The sequence below is a fragment of the Marmota marmota genome, unplaced genomic scaffold (genome assembly GCF_001458135.2).
Source record: "Marmota marmota marmota unplaced genomic scaffold, marMar, whole genome shotgun sequence".
Classification (NCBI taxonomy): Eukaryota; Metazoa; Chordata; class Mammalia; order Rodentia; family Sciuridae; genus Marmota; species Marmota marmota.
The window spans coordinates 346,834-363,025 of record NW_026000101.1 but is presented as its reverse complement, the minus strand read 5'-3'; the positions used below and the strand labels follow the sequence as shown (position 1 = coordinate 363,025).

Here is a 16,192-nt window from a genome sequence, read left to right as displayed (position 1 = left end):
ATGGGCCCTCGGTGCCATGGGGGTCTGCCCAGCACTCGGTTCCTGCTTCTGCCTGGAGCCGCCGGCCCTCCTGGGAGCGCCCCCTGTCTCGGGAGAGTGGGCTCCTCTGGCCCAGTCTTTCCCTCTAGCCCTGGGCTACGTCGGGGACCATGGCCCCCTGGCTCTGCCGAGGGGTGAGTGGGGGCAGCCACAGCCCCGAACCCTGCAGCTGCAGTCAGAGGTCTGCTGGGTACTGTGGCTGTGGCTGTCCTCTTGTACCTAGGGGGCTGGCTTCTCCCTGGGGCCTGCAGGGGGACTGGCCGTCCCCTCTTTGGAAGAGGAGCTAGCCAGCCCCTTGGGAATCACGCTGAGGGGAGGCTCCCGAGCCCTCAGAGGGCTCCCGCTGTCTGGGAATGCAGTCGCGGCCTGTGGGCCTCTGCCCGCTCCATCCCTGCCCGCGTCCCTCACTCTCCCGTTCCTCTGCCCCAGCAGATGTCCTTGCAGGGCCTGGTGCTGAGAATTCGGAGAATGAAACCCCCCAAGTTTCCTTGCCCTCTCCTGTCCCCCTGGCTTTTCTTGTCACTTCCTCAGCTGGGAGAATGGGGGCGTCCTGCTGGGGCTGCCCCTCCCCTCTGCCCTCTGCCCCTCCTCTCTGCCCCTTTTCCTCTGCCCCCTCCCCTGTGCCACCTCCTCCCTTCCCCCTTCCCTGTGCCCCCTCCTCCCTGCTCCCTTCCCTCTGCTCCTCCCCTTTGCCCTGCCCCCCTTCTTGGTCCTCTCCCACCTGCCTGGCCTCCCAGCCTCCCAGCCCTCCTTGGGCGGGGTTCGAGGCTCTTCCTGCCCAGGGGAAACCTGTTCAGCGTCACATTTGCAGTCTGGGTGGGGTACGAGGGACAGGACTTGGTGGCTGCTGAGGAGAGGAAAGGAAAGGGAACGGAAGTTAAAGAGACCTTTGTCACACCTGTCACGACAGCCTGTCATTGCTGATTTTGAAATCAAGAAGGAAACGGCTCATCCAGATGGGCTCCTGCCCGCCACCAGGATGGTGGAAAGGCCCAGGGCACTGGCCCAGGCTAGAGGTTGTGGCCCTCAGCTGCCTTTCCCAATGGGCTGGCACCCTGCCTTCAGCTTGCAGCCACTGGGTAGAGGCAGGGAGGTTCCCGATGGTGTCTGGTGGAGGCTACAGCCTCCTACCCCCCCCCCAGAGTGCTCTCACCTCTGAGAAGGACTTCTCTAAACCGTGTTCCTCCCCACAGGGTCCTCCAGGATCGCGAGGCCCGCCAGGCCTGAGGGGCCCTAAGGGACGCCGGGTAAGTCAGGCTTAGATCCTGGGGCAGACACTGGGGAAGGGAGCACTTGGGAGGGCACCGCCTCATCCCTGTTCCCTGCTCTGAACAGACTAGGGAGGGTCCCGAGCTTGCCCTGGCCCTGGGCCTCATCCGTGGGCACAGCTGGCCTCTGGTTCCAAGTTTCCTTCAGCTCATTTCCTCGCTCCTTCCTGCAGCCATGCTTTGACTGGCACCTGCAATGTGCCAACCACCACGGGGGCCCCAGAGACTGGGAACAGGCGGGCATCAGGCCACGCACACGGCTTGGCAGAGCCGGGCGATGGATTGTGGGGTTACCAGAACGTGCGGGGTGGAAGCACAGGCCCCTTGGGAGCCCTGAGGCGGCGCCTTGCCAGGCGGGGCACCTAGGAAGGCCGGGGTGAGGGCGATGCCTGAGCTGGTGCCTGGCTCCAGGCAGAGGGGTGGGCCAGGACTTAGTAGGCACCATGCTAGACAGGGCTCAAAGGTCAGAGCTGTGCTCTCAAGGTAGTGGGGAGCCACAGAAGACAAGAGCTGGCCTGAGCACAGTGGCCTGGGGCAATCACTGACACTCCGGCAGTCACATGCACTGACTCATCCAGTCCTCAGCACTACCCTGCTCCTAGGTGCTATCTTATTGCCATTTTACACATGAGAAAACAGGTGCAGAGAGGTTAAGTCACTTGCCTCATATTGCACAGCTAGAAAAGGGTGGAACTGGGATTTGAACCCAGGGAGTTTGGCTCTCTTACATCCTGGACTGGCCTCCTTCTTGATCGTGCAGGGAGGGTGGGTAGAATGGTCTCCTCTGCCAGCTGTTGAGCAGGTGCCAGGCCATTCAGCCTCTCTGTGAAGAGGAAACAAGCTGGAACGGGAGCTGGGCCTGATACCCAGCCCCACGCAGGGGATAGGATCACTGTCCACTCTTGGCTGGATTCCAACTAGTTTAGAAATTTCCCCTGCACCCGATGGGATGGCCTGAGCAGCTGGACCCAGAGAGAGAGGGGAGATAAAGAGGCACTGCCCTCCAGCCAGCAGGGCCCCTCCTAGTGCCCGTGTCCCTGGTGTCTTCAAGGGGAAGAGGCCCATGGACAGCCAGGTTCCCTCTGCCCCGGGAAGCCTATTAGCTGGAGGGTGAGCTGCCACGGCCCAGCTCAGCCCCCGGCCAGCTCCCCGCCCCGCTCCCCAGCGTCTGCACCACCCCTTCCCAGCACAGCCTTGAGGAATTTCTCTCTGGCTTGAGGAAACCCAGGCTCCCGACCACATCAAAGTTCCCAGGACTGAGAGGAGAGATGGGATGGAGCCCCTCTCCCAGGGGGCTTGGCAGGAATGCAAAACCTGTGGGATCACCCCAGGCCCTGCCCAGCAGGCCTCCCTGGGCCGCTTCCCCCAGGTCACTGAGGGTGGGGCAGAGAGGCCCTGGGGTGGGGAAGAGCTCCCTCTGGGCAGCCTGCCCAGCTCCTGGTTTGCCCGGGCCCCTGCAAGGCCTCGCTGCTCTCTGGACCTCAGTCTCCCCATAGTGCCCTGGGGACTGGGTCGGGGAGGGAAGCAAGACCCTGCCTACCCTCCTGCCCATGGAGGGTGGCCCCTGCTGCCCACCCTCCTCCCACCCTGGGAAGAAGGAGCTTGAGGGGTGGGGGCCGCCGGTGGGGGCTGGACCCTGTGCTCTGGGCAGGGAGCTGCGGGCCGTGCCCACCAGCCGAAGCTGAAAGCAGGAGGGTTCTGGGTCAGAGGGGCTCAGCCTCCCCGCCTCCCGGATGTGGGGCCTCAGGCCGGTTTCCCAAGCTCCTGGAGGCTTTGTCCACCTGCTCAGGTGTGCAGCTCAGAGGGGCCGAGGACCCGAGATCCAGGTGCCAGGACCGCGCTCTGTGGCCATGAGTGGGCAGTGGCTTGTCCCCGGAAACTTCTCTTGAACCTCAGGCAATAGCTTCCCCCTCTGAGCCTCTGTTTCTTCCTCTGTAGACAGGTGGCCACAGAGGCCCCCCCCCCAGGGACATGGCCCAGAGGTTCTGTCTTTTCACGAATGTCCCCAACATGCCAGCGCCTCCCAGTGCGGCAGGCGGAGCCCACGTGTCTCCCTCAAGTCTCCCACTCCTCCTTTAGCGTTCCTCACGAGGGCTGAAGGTGGCCAGGGTCCCCCGCCCAGTCCGACCCAGGCCTGGCTGGAGGCCGGGGCTGCAGACATGGCCTCTGGGGCGTGGATGTGAGAGGGCAGGCTCTGCCAGAAACCCAGACCCGCAGCAGAGAGAGCCTCCTGCTCCCTCCCGAGACTGGCCCCATCCCTGAGCCAGGCCTTGGCCTTGCCCTGGCCTCTCCCAGCAGGGTCTCCCAGATGTGGCCCTCCCACACCTCCCACAGACGCCTCCCGCAGCTCCTCCAGCTGCCCCCCACCATGACGGCGCTCCCCCCACCCCACCCCCCACTGAGCAACAGGGATTCTGGGGAGGACATGACGCAGGCTCCAGCTGACTTGGGTTCGAATTTCAGCTCTCCCTGGTGGCCCTGGGGCCATAAGCACGTTCACTTCCACTTCACTTCCACGCAGACCCAGCTCCTCGTCTGTAAGACCGTGGCCCAGCTTTCTCTATTGATGCTACTGTGGCTTCTTAGTGTCACAATTGTCACCGGTTCACCACTTTCTCCCTGCTCTCCTATGGTGAGCAGAGGGCAGCAGGGTCTAGGCCACACCAGGACCCCTCAGGGCCCCCTCCTTGGGAGCGCCAGGCAGCTGATAAAGTGGATCAACAGTTTTCCTGTCTCAGTTCTCGGTTGACTTTGTCCTCCTGTGTGTCAGTGGCTTTTCCTCCCCATTCCTCAGCCTCCCCCACCCAGACATTCCCCATCCTGGGGTCTGGAGGAGTGTCCCAGGCTGCTCCTCCAGCCACCTCTGCCTGACACCCTTTGTCCCCCACAGAACAAACACTGATCTGTTCCCCAGGGACCTTTTCCAGGAGACCCCATCCCACTGTGGCTCTGTGGGAGTGCCCATGGGGGACCCTGAAGGAGAGACCAGTTGCTAATGTGCTGAGGAGCCTTGGGTGGTGGGCTTCCTTAGCCTGGCCTCGGTGTTCCCAGCTGTGCATATGAGAGCAGGACTCCTCCTGCCCCCAGGACCTCTCCCCTGAGGGCACCGAGACTCCATCCAGTCTCCAGGGTCAGGACTGAGCCCAGGGCTCCAGAGGACAGTGGCCCTGCTCCTGCCCCCTCCTGCTGCCAGTCCTCCCTCTGTGAGCTGGCCCAGCTCACACATCTGGCCACAGGCTCCCTGGGTCCGTCTCGGTCTCCCCCGCACGCCTGCTTCCGCCATGCGTGTGCTCGGGAGGCGCAGGGTATGAAGACCCCGCTGTGGGTCGTGGCCTCGTGGTTCTTGGTCTGATCCTCCGTCCCACGTGTGGAGTGGGTCAGCTGGGTTACCCCCCCACCAGGTCTGGAAAGGTGGGGCCTCTCGCTGAGTCTCCCTGGCCATGCTGTCTGCGCTGCCATCTCGGCTGACACCCAAGGGTGACGTGGCTCAGGTGGCAGTGTGCAGGAAGGCACAAGGCAGAGCCCAGGCTTGTGCAGGAAAGGCCTAGGCTCCAGGAAGCCCCGCCATCCTGGCTCCCAGCCTGAGGAGACCCCTGCCGTCCACTGTGCTAGAACCTTCTTTCTTTTTCAGGGTCCCAGAGGACCGGATGGACCCGCTGGGGAGCAGGGGTCCAGGGGCCTGAAGGTACCAGCCGTGTCCTGCCTTTACCCCTCCACACACACACCCAGGGCAGGGGTTCCAGCACCAAAGCCAGAGGCCTGTCCTTCCCCAGCACCACCCCTAGGGGCAGCAGAGAGTCCTGGGGGAGGCTTAGGCCATCCTCAAGGCCAGTCGTCCTCCTGTCCCCGCAGGCCCAGAGAAGAGAAAGCAGGGGAGGGCCAGCCGGAGGGGATCACAGTGCCTCTGAACCCCAGGGCCCCAGCCTCACCAGGCTCCTTGAGCTGAGGCCATCTGACGTCCCTGTCAGTGGGACGGGGTCCTGATGGCTGTGGAAAGCCTATCCTTTGCGGGGCCTTAGCTTTTCCGCCTGCACAGTGGGGACAGGGGAGGACACTGTGGTCTCTCTGTGAGGCGGGTGCCTCCTGGGGAAGGGTCCTCCCATGAACCCCCCCCCTCACTGTATGCGCTCCTCTTCCTGCAGGGCCCTGCGGGACCTCGGGGCAGACCAGGCCAGCCTGGACAGCAGGTACGTCAGGCCAAGGTCACGCTGGCCGGCCGCCAGCCCCCACCCCACTCCCCGCTCTGTGATGTGTGCCTCTAATGACCCCCAAATGTGCTTCCAGGGCGCGGCTGGTGAGCGAGGCCACTCGGGCCCGCGAGGCTTCCTCGTAAGTGACAGTTCTCATTGTGGGGCTTTGGCACTGGGTGGGGCGCAGTAGCCACGGGTTCCTGGCCTGCTGCGGAGACCCCACGGCCTCCAGCCCCTTCAGCATGTGTCCTCCCCTGGGTCTCTGCCTCACTGCCTGTCACATGGGATCACACCTGTGGGGTGGGGAAGACCCAGGACACCTGCGTGACTCACCTGAGGTCCAGGAGCAGGCGCAGCGATGGCGGGGAGGGACTGTGGTCACTGTGTCTCTCTCTGCAGGGCATCCCGGGTCCCTCAGGCCCCCCTGGCACCAAGGGCCTCCCAGGAGAACCGGTCAGTGTCCCTTACCCTCTTGACACCTTTGTGCTGGTCTCAGACCAGCCACCAGGGGTGTGGGCCAGACAAGGAGCAGGGCTGGAAAGGGACCATGCTGGGCCCCACTGTCCCTGGGCCAGGCCCAGGTGAGGGCGAGAGCCGTGCCCGAACTCCATGCTTGGGCCTCTGTGCACTTCCTTGCAGCCTGTTCTGCCATCAAGGAGGGGACAGCTGCCCCTGCCCCGCCCATCTGTGGTGGGGAGGAGATGGGAGATGTGTGGAGGACAACGTACAGCGCAGAGAAAGGCAGGGAGGGGACAGACGGGGACACCGGTCAGCACACTAGGGGCTGTCAGGAGGTGGCTGGCCATGGCCAGCATCGGCCCTTTGTCCTAAGGGTGAGGGAGCCGTTGAAGAGCGTGACCTGCTGTCAGGAGATGCCAGGGCCTGGGCTTGGGGGATTGCCCAGGTGTCCCCATTCCTTGTGGAGGCTGCCGGGGCCAGTGCTGCTGCTGAGATGGGGGTCAGGGCGGCTCCAGAGCTGAGCGAGTGCCTGGGCCCTCCCCAGAGGGCACTAGGGTGGGCAGGACGCTCTGCCCCAGGGCCTGGATGAGCGAGAGGCCCTTTGAGCGCTGGGTTGTCCAGGACCAGAGGTGGGGGTCTGTGGGGCAGAGGATCGGGATGAGCCAGGCCCAGAGCCCGGGCCCCAGGGCAGCCCTGCTGGGCTTGGTGGGTGAGTAGGAGGGTGCAGGTGGTTGGGGGACCACAGGAGATTGGGACTGAGGACCTGGACTTCTAGGGTCCTGCAGTGCGGCTGGAGCGGGCTGGGCTGCTCGTCCCAGGACCTGCTGGTCCTCCCCTCCCCCACCGCTCCAGCCCGTGTGGTAGGAAGCTGGCTTCTCCCAACTGTGTGTCTGTGTGTCTGTCTTCCAGGGCCCTCAGGGACCCCAGGGACCAGTGGGCCCTCTGGGAGAGATGGGACCCAAGGTGAGTGCTGGGCACCCTTGCTGGTCCTTCCTGCTGCCCCTCCCGCCTCCTCCTAGGGGCACCCTCCTGCCGTCCCTGTCCTGGCCCAGGGAGATGGCGGAGCCTTGTGTGCTGAGACTGGAGCTTAGGCCCTGCAGAGAGGGGAGGCCCGAGCCAGAGGCAGAGACCAGAGCTGGGCTCCCAGGCCCAGGCCCTCGGGGTTGGCAGGGCCTCTTTGCCTCACTGAGAGTACCCGCCTCCCCCCCTGCTGGGAATTCAGCCGGCACAGAGGTGGGACCAGACAGCCTCAGGCAGCAAGGAGCAGAGGGGCCTCAGAGCTCCCGGCCTTATCCAGAGGAGAAAGCCAAGCCCTGGGGTGAATGCGAGGCCGAGGCCATGCCCGGGGTGACGCAGTGCCCTTTGTCCTGTCCTGGCCCCACTGTGGAGAAGAGCTTGACCGCTCAGCCCTGAGCTCACACTGGCCTTGTCCCAGGCCTTAGGTGAACCATGAGTTCCCCCCCTGGGCTTGCCCAGGCTCCTAGGTGGTAAACCGCACTCGTGGGCAGGGAGAGGGTCCAGCAGCCACAGGTAGTCCTAAGGTGTGGCCAGTCTGGGTCCAGCCACCCTCCCTAGCCCCAGCTCAGGCTCCCAGAAGCTGCTGCCTGCTTCTGTCTCTGTGTCTCTCATGCTGTGTGACCTGAGTATATCCCTGGCCCTCTCTGGGCCTCAGTTACCCCCTTGCTTACAACCAGGGGCCGGCCCTTGCTCTAGGAGAGACTGATGGCATTTTCTTGCAGGGGCCGCCAGGTGCAGTGGGAGAACCCGGCCTTCCTGGGGAAGCAGGGATGAAGGTGAGGCGGGATGCAAGACGAGAAAAATGGCTGTCGGCACCAGCACCCAGCTGCCACTGTCCATGTCCCCCACCCCCACCCACAGAAGGAAACAGGCGTTTCTTGTGCCTGGGATAATGGGCTCTCTGTGCTCCTGCTGGGGAGCAGGGCCTGGGGTGGCCACGGTGGGTGCCCGTCTGCCCAGAGCCCCGCCCTGCCCCTGCCGGGCAGCGTTTTCTCTAGCACCTGCTAGGCTGCAAGTCGGGGGGCCGCACCTCCGGGCCTGCAATGCCACCTGCGTCTCAGCACAGCTGTCCCCCGTCACCTGCCAAGAAGCAGATGCCCACTACACCTGGGCCTGGGAGGGCCTCCCACTTGTGCTGTTGGAAGAGGGCCTACGACCCGGGGAGCCGGCCGGGGCTGCGGGGCTGGCGCCGATCCCCCCAATCCCGCCCCGTGCCTGAGTCTCCCTGTCATTCAGAGGGCGCTGGACCGGCCTGTGGCTGTCGGGCTTGGCTTAGCTCCAGAACCTTTGCTCAAAGAACAATGGTGACCCCCGCCCCCCCCCGTGTAGGAATAGGTGGGGAGGGCTGGTGAGTGCTGGGCTCTGCCTCCTCCTCGTGCCCCAGACCCCAGCAGGAGTGGGGCTTGGAAGTCCCTGCATGAGAAGGACCCCTTGGGGATCTTCAGGGTGCAGGTGACTCTTACTTGAGCCTCCCTCTGGTCTGAGTTTCTTTTCCAGTCTCCAGGAAGGGCAAGAAGCTGTCGGTTAGAGTGGCCATCCTGTACCGACCGAGCCTCCAGGCCAGGCCACTCCAATCTGTACCCTGAGTGTGTCACCAGACACGGGCCCCGCGCTAGGAGTTTCTCTCCTTCAGGGTAGTGGCGAAAGCCAGAGGTGTTCAGAGCAAAAAGTACTTAGGATAGTGCGCCATCGCCCATGAAGATAATGGTGATTGTGAAGGTGGTGGTGATGGTGGTGGAGATGAGATTGGAAGGTGTTGATGATGGTGGAGATGATAATCATGGTCATAATCATGGTGATGGTGATGGTGATGGTGGAGATGGTGATGGTAGTGATTATAGTGGAGATGATAATCATGGTGATGGTGATGGTCTTTCTTCCCTGGTGCTGGGGAAGCCCATGTCCAGGGCTGACCTAGAGTAGGGGCTCTGGTTGATGCTTTATGATTCCCTTTGGTCTTTGGGAAGAGGGACTTCCCCAGCTCCCTCCTGCCCCCTGGTGGAAACAGGAGGGTATTGCGAGGACTGGGACTGGGCCTACCTGCCTTCATGGACTTGTGTTTGGCTTCTCCTAGGGCGACCTTGGACCCCTGGGCACCCCTGGGGAGCAGGGCCTCGTTGGGCAGCGGGTAAGTAGCAGCAGTGCTTCTCCCTGGAAAGCCCAGGGCGTGGGCGCAGGCGAGGGAGGGAGAGAAGGGCTCCATTCAGCCTCCTTGACCCTCGTTTCCTCAGCTTAGAAACAGACCAGGCCTCTTCCCAGCCTCGTGCACCCCCATCACCAGCGTTTCCCCAGTGTGGAGGAAAGCGTTCTGTGGCTGGGGACGTTGGGGACGTGCACACTTGGTGTTCGCACTTACCCATTAGCACCTCTGAGAAGGCCTGCAGTCAGGAGCGTGGCCTCCTCTGGGTGAACCCAGGGCGTCCAAAGGCATCGAAATTCCAGGGATTTTATTGAGAACATGTTTGTCCTTCAGAACTGTCCACAGTTGTCCCTCCTTCTCCAAGAGAGACCTGCGAAGCCCTCAAGGGCCCTGGGGCCATTTCTTTATGTTCCCTGCTTGTTTATTAAGTCCTCCTGAACATGACCCATGGGCAGCTTGAGGACACAGCAGGCCCCTTCCTGATGGGGCAGCCCACGGGGGAGAGGGCGTCCGAGGGCCTCTGTTCATGGGCTCCAGGCCTGACCGTCTTTCCTCCTGTCCAACACCTCGTGCTCCCCCTGGCCTGAGGTGGGGCTCTCTGGACCCCTCCCAATATAATAATGTGTCTTGGTCTCTCTCATCCCCTTTCCAGGGAGAGCCAGGCCTCGAGGGTGACGGTGGCCCTGCTGGGCCCGACGGGCTGAAGGTACGTGCCCTCTGGGTCAGGAGCTGGGAGGAGGGGGCCAGTTCTGCCCTCCCAGAGCACCCATCCCCACAGCCTCTGCAGTCAGTGTGGCCCCCTGGGAGCCTGGCCCTGCCCACCCAGGTGCCTGCTCGGTGGAGCTGGGGGCCGTCACCACCTCCCACTCATCCGTGCTCCCTTCTCCTGAAACATCTGCTTCTCTTGGCTGAGGGAGGTTGCTGAGCGCCCTCCAGGCCGGGCCCAGAGCCCAGGCTTTGGTTTCTGTTGCCTTCCAAGCATCCTAAAAAATTAGAAAAACAATAACCACCAGCGTTGATGTGCAGGCCACTGTTTAGGGAGGACTAGTGACACAGGTACCGGCTGAGCCCTCTGTATGAATCACCTCCATCATTGCTGCAAGGTAAGTTATATCTTTAGAGAGGAAACTGAGGCTCAGAGAGGTTTAGCAGCCTGCCTGCGGACACACAGCTAGTAACTGGCAAACCCAGGGCCCAAATCTGGGTCTATCTGGCTTCAAACTGTAGCTCTTTCTGCTGCAGGGTGCCCCAATTCTAAAGGTGGGGAGATTGAGGCTCACAGGGGGGCAGAGAGGTGTCTGTTCAGAGTCTAAGGCTGCTAATGGAGGATCCAGGATTCAAACTCGAGGCTCACAGAGCCAAAGCTTATTGGCCCAGCTCAGCCCGGCCGGTCCCCGTCAGCCACAAAGGCAGGGCCCTTAGAGGGACGCAGGGGCTCTCTGCAGGCAGCAGCCCTGACTCACCAGCCCCACCCCGGCCCAGGCCTGGCCCGCCTCCACTTCTGCCCCTCAGGTGGGCTTCCTCCAGGGCTGACCGGCACTGGGCACATCACCCCCACCAGCCCCTCCCAGGTCCCAGGTGAGCGCCACAGCCAGATCCCCTGTGCCACCCTCCGTGGCCTCAGACCAGCACCCTCTCCTCTGGCCTGCATTTCCCCAGGCCCAGGCCTCTGCCCGTGCCCCTCCCCCAGAGCCCAGGACTTCCCCTCTCCCAGGGCGCCTTGGTGACAGGCCCCGGCTGGCTTAAAGGGTGACAGCTCCCCCACCCCAGCCCCCAGCCCTGGGGTACAGCTGGGTCCCTTTCCTCCTCCACCACTCAGGTCCCTGGGCCCCACTTCCGTCTTCTTTCACTCCCTTCAAAACTAATTCTACCCGTGTCCTTGGACCAGAGTAGTTGCTCAGATGCACAGCACCTTCCCTGGTCCTTGCATGAATCCCAGGAGAGACTCTGCCTTCTATAGTGTCTGCCCAGGCGTCACCTTCATGGTGAAAACTGCCTCTAGGTGTGGACAGCACTTGACAGTTTATAGAGTGCGTCTGGACCAGTCTCTGTTGACAGTGACGGTGCCCAGTGATAGCTCCCCTCTCTCCACCCTCATTCCCAGGCGCTATGCTAAGCTCTCTGCAGGCTTTCTGTCCTTCAGGCCCCTCAGTGACCCCTTGATCCTTGTTTTATTACAAGGAAACTGCCCAGGGTCACCCAGCTATTGGGTGCAGTAAAGAGCGCAGCCCAGGGCTGAGGGAGGCTGTCCCTGGGCAGAGGTCCTTGGGCTGAGAAGGAGCCGGAGCTCTGTGTGCTCACCACTCCGCCACTGGCCACTGCGTGGCATGAGGAGTCCCCACCTCCCTCTGGGCCTCAGTCTTCCCATCTATGAATGGGGAGAGTGGAATCAGGCGGCCTGGAACGCTGAGGTCACAGGTGTCCCCGGAATCCCCGAGCCTGCTCTGCGGGACCACAGGAGCACCCCAGCTGTGTGGGAGGCCTGCAGGGTGCTGTCGCCCTGGGACCGGGTCCTGTACAGGGCGGCCAGGGTGACGAGCCAGGAGTGGCCTCAGAGCAAGGGGTATGCGGGGGGCCAGGGGGGCAGCCCCTCTCTGCACCAGGCTGTGCCTGGAATCTGAGAACCTCAGTGGGCCTACCCGGGGCCCTGGCCTGACCTGCAGCCCACGCTGGGCTCCCTCCACATCCACACTGCCTTGCCAGGGTCCCTCATCCGCTGTGATGTCAGGACACAAAACTGGCCAAGCCGCATGCTGCTCCTCCTGGACTGCTCCCAGACGCTCCCTCCCCACTCATGTGACCTCAGGCCCTCACCCTCCAGGGGCCCCTGAGCAGCCCCTGCCGTAGACCCCGGGGTGACAGCCTTCTGACGAACCCTGCCCTCCACCTGCAGCCCCTGCCCAGCCTCACCCCTTGTGCCTGCTCTGCCCAGGGCCCCCACCGCGTCCTGGAGGAGCCTGCTTTCCCCAGGACCCTGCGGAGCGGCAAGCTCAGGGCCACCTGGCCATCAAAGCCCTTTGCAAAGCCAGAGCATGCGGGGAGCAGACGCAGCCTGTGACTTGGGCTCTCAGAGCCCACAGTCCTTCCCAGGGACAGAGCCTCAGGTGCCCCGGACCTTGCAGTCCCAAGAGGACCTTGGTGACATCCCCAGTAACTACAGAGCTGCCTTCAGGGAGAGGGGCTTGGCGGGAGCTGGCCAGTCCAGCTCCGCTATTTGAGGCCAAGCGATGGGTCTTGCTCGGCTTAGTGTCCTCTCTGTAAAGCCGGACCTAAGGACACATGCCCCGAGAGGCTGTGGCCAGGAGGAAGTTAGTTTAAAGGATCCAGAATCGAGGCCAGACACGGGAGCGCCAGGTGACACTGGCTGCCACCCACCCGACAGGGTGCCATGTGCCCACGCTGAGCAGGCCACAGCCCCAGAGGGCCATCTCAGCATCATCTCTGGGGACGCTGCCCAGCTTACCCCTAACTCGCTCAGCTGCCTGGAGCTGAGCATGCAGCCTGGCTCCCGGCAGAGCCATGGCATGTGGCATGTGGCGTGTGTTGTGACCATGCTGCCTCGGGGTGAGCGAAGCTGAGGAGTGCACCTTGGAGTAGTGACAAGTGGCCCCTCAGATGGCGCTTCCTCCTTGATAAAGACTCATCCAGCCCGGCCCTGGAGGCTGAGGCAGGAGGATCCCAAGTTCAAAGCCAGCCTCAGCAATAGCGAGGCTCTAAGCAGCTCAGGGAGACCCTGGCTGTAATAAAATACAAAACAGGCTGGGGACGTGGCTCAGGGTCGAGTTCAATCCTGAGTTCAATCCTGTCCCCCACTAAAGACCTCATCTCGTCCCTGTTCTCCAGGGAGTCGGCCTCGGGGCCAAGTCACCGTGTCTGCTACCTTGCCCCTCCTGGGACCTCCCGGTGGCTGTGCACAGAGGCCTGGCTTTTCTCTGAGCCACTGCCCTGTCTGGCCCCAGCTCAGGCAAGGACATGTGGCAGCCGCCCTGTGGGACACTGCCCATGCTGGCCACGTCTGCCAGCCCGACTCAGGCGACTCGGGCCTCCACGCGGATCTCCGAGGCTTGGGCTCAGGTGGCCTGTGACTGATGCGCTCTCTCCCCTCCTCATGCCTTCCCGACCCAGGGGGACCGAGGTGACCCAGGGCCTGATGGAGAGCATGGAGAGAAAGGCCAGGAAGGGCTCAAGGGCGAGGACGGGTCCCCCGGCCCTCCTGGTGTCACCGGCGTCCGGGTGAGTGTGCGGGCGGCAGGCCAGCGCTGGGCTCCTGGTCACAGGCACAACCTGCCTGCAGTGGCAGGGCCTTCGAGGGCGAGGCTTGGGCGGGGGCACCGGGCTGACGACTGGGACCTTCTTGGTAGTGGGCCCGGGGGTGTCCACAGCTGAGCTGGGGGGCCGGAGGGCCAGCTTGCCAACTCGCTGCTACAGCACCAGCCTGCTGGGCGGTGGGACCCCGTGTCGTAGCCGTCCCCCGGGCTGTGAGTCCCCTTCTTCTCCCAGTGGAGGGTCTGGGCTATTCCCCACCCCTCAGCCCACTTTCATTCAGGCCTATTCTTGACATTCCCTTTCCCTCCCAGAGTGTCGAAGTGACTAACCTGGGACAGATCCAAATTAGCCGGCAACAAACTGGTTGTGGGAAAATGTTTGTTTCCTAAAAATAGAACCAAAGTGCTAATCCCCCTTAACAGCTGCAGCAGAATGAGCTCACCACTGAACTGGAGAGGAACAGGAGCACTTGGTTGGACTCTCCATGCCAGAGGCTTCCCCAGGCTGGGCTCAGCTGCGGGGAAATGGGCCAGGGGGACTCGGCAGCAGGGCCGCTGGCCCCCATTCTCCCTGAGTAACTTGCTGTGTGACTTTCTCACTCACTCCTTGCCCTCTCTGGTCTCACCTTGTCACGATGAAAGATTTGGAGGGGAAAACGTGTGCTAAGATCCCTTTGACATCCCACATTCCAGGCACCCCTTTTACTGAGTTTTAAGTATCACACTATACAATGGCAGGCACTGTGGCAGAAATACCCTGAGGACAGAGTCCAGAGGTGGCACCTGCATCCTGGCTTCAGCAGCTCCCCTCGTTGTGCCTGTAGGAAAATCACTGTGCTCCTCTGAGCCTTGGTCTTCTCATCCAGAAAGAGTCAGTGAGATTCCACAGGCAGCGCCCAGAACCGAAGACTGAGGGTTCCGAGGAGGAGAGGAATAGAAGCTGGTGGTGGAGGTGAAGGATTTGTGGATGGGACTGGGGGTGACAGCAGCAGTGGTAGTGCTGGTCGTGGTGGTGGTGGTGATGGTGGTGATGGTGATGGTGGTTATGGTGGTGATGGTGATGGTAGATGGTGGTGATGGTTATGCTGGTGATGGTGGTGATGATTGTGGTGATGATAATGGTGATGGTGGTGATGGTCATGGTGGTGATGGTGGATGGTGATGGGATGATCATGGTGGTGATGTTAGTGATGATGGGTGATGAAGGTGGTGATGATGGTGATCCTGGTGATGATGGTGATGGTGGTGATGATGGTGATGGTGATGTGGTGGTGGCAGTGGCTGTGATAGTGCTGTGGTTGTGGTGACAGTGGTGGTAGCAATGCCAGCGTCAGTGTCTGGCTGTCACTCCCAGTTCATTCACCAGGGGGCAGGGGGCAGCCTGCATGTGCAGAGGGCCCCGAGGCCGTGGAGGCCTGAGGCCAAGGAGGCCTGGTTGTTTGTTTGTTGTTTTTGAGCTTCTTTGGCCTCAGGGCACAGGCCGGAGGTGTCTGTGGCCTGCAGAGAGTCAAGTATTTAAAAATAGAATTTTCTCCAGCCGTCAGGGTGGTTCCGGAGTGTGCCCCAGTCCTGCTCCACGTTCTCATGTTTGGTGATGAGGATCTGCACACGTGCCCTGGTCCCCGGGGACTCTGTCGCCTGGTGACGTCACAGCCAGCTTAGCTGTGTGGGCACACTGTATGATGTGCGCACAGTGACAGAATCGCCTCACGGCGCATTTCCCTGAACTTGTCCCGTTAGTACTTGAGGATTGACTGCCCATGGGTAGGGCCCAGCCAAAGTCACTATTCCAGTCCCACAGCCTTAGCCCACTGGGTGCTAAAGCCATTCTCGGGGTTCCCCATCTCTGGGGTGTTCTCAGCTGGAGACGGCCTGGTCTCCCGTCCCCTGACCCTGGACACAATGCTTTCCTCTGACAAGAAACCAGTCAGCCACTGTGGTCACCTCAGTCCACTGGCAGATTCCCCCAGCCACCGCACCACAATTTCACCAGGGCCCAACAGGGCCAGCCTGGGCCAGGCGTGCCCCAGGAAGTGACACTGCATGTCACTTCTAACCTGTGCTGGCGGCCTGCAGACAGTACCTCTTCTTACCAGGTCTCAGTTTCTTTAGCCTGACCGGTGGCTAGTGTTGGGTGCAGAACAGGCTGAACTGTGTTGTCTGCAGGGCAGGCTGAACAGATGTTGGCTGCAAGATAGCCCACGCACTCAAACCCCCCTCTATCTGGTCCTTTATCACCTGTTTGCCTCAAGTCTGAACATTCAACCCTGCTTAAGGCTGAACACTTAACCCCCCCTTGGGCCAACAAGGCAGCTTGCAGACCCAGAGGCCCCATTAGATTTGGGCTATAAAAACTCCCTCCTGCCAGGCCCCCCTCTCTCTCCCTCTCTCTCTTGCTCTCTCTCTCTTGCTCTTTATCTTTCTTACGCGCGCTCTCTCTCTCTCTCTTGCTCTTGCTCTCTCCCTGTTCATCTCTTCTCTTTTCTCTCTCTTTCCTTCTTTCCTTTCTCTTTGTTGCACTGCTGCAATAAAGATCTTTTGGTTGCTCCGAGTGTTGTGGTCACTTTCCTTTCAGCTAGAGCATGAGGATTGTTAGAATTTTACTACTGGAGAAGCAAGAGACCTGGAGATGGCTCTGTCCAGTGCTGTCCAGTCAAAACAGTACAGAGCCAGGCGTGTTGGCGCATGCCCGTAATCCCAGCTGAGGACTCAAGAGGCTGAGGCAGGAGGATCACAAGTTTGAGGCCAGCCTCAGCACTTAGCAAGTCCCTAAGCAGCTTAATGAGACCCTGTCTCTAAAAAATAAAAAGGGCT

At 61.8% G+C, this 16,192-nt stretch overlaps 1 protein-coding gene across 5 annotated transcripts in view; it reads left to right on the top strand.

The window, feature by feature from the left end:
• The window catches only part of Col27a1 (collagen type XXVII alpha 1 chain), a 126,587-nt gene that overhangs the window by 86,327 nt on the left and 24,068 nt on the right, over positions 1–16,192 (top strand). For all 5 annotated transcript variants that reach the window (XR_007340633.1, XM_048783133.1, XM_048783134.1 and 2 more), the window contains 10 exons: positions 1,233–1,286; positions 4,939–4,992; positions 5,450–5,494; positions 5,592–5,636; positions 5,897–5,950; positions 6,866–6,919; positions 7,696–7,749; positions 9,048–9,101; positions 9,766–9,819; positions 13,239–13,346. Coding sequence is in view for 4 of the 5 variants with exons in the window: in XM_048783133.1 (XP_048639090.1) it covers positions 1,233–1,286; positions 4,939–4,992; positions 5,450–5,494; positions 5,592–5,636; positions 5,897–5,950; positions 6,866–6,919; positions 7,696–7,749; positions 9,048–9,101; positions 9,766–9,819; positions 13,239–13,346 (576 nt within the window). In the remaining variant the exon portion in view is untranslated. The remainder of the gene's footprint in view (positions 1–1,232; positions 1,287–4,938; positions 4,993–5,449; positions 5,495–5,591; positions 5,637–5,896; positions 5,951–6,865; positions 6,920–7,695; positions 7,750–9,047; positions 9,102–9,765; positions 9,820–13,238; positions 13,347–16,192) is intronic.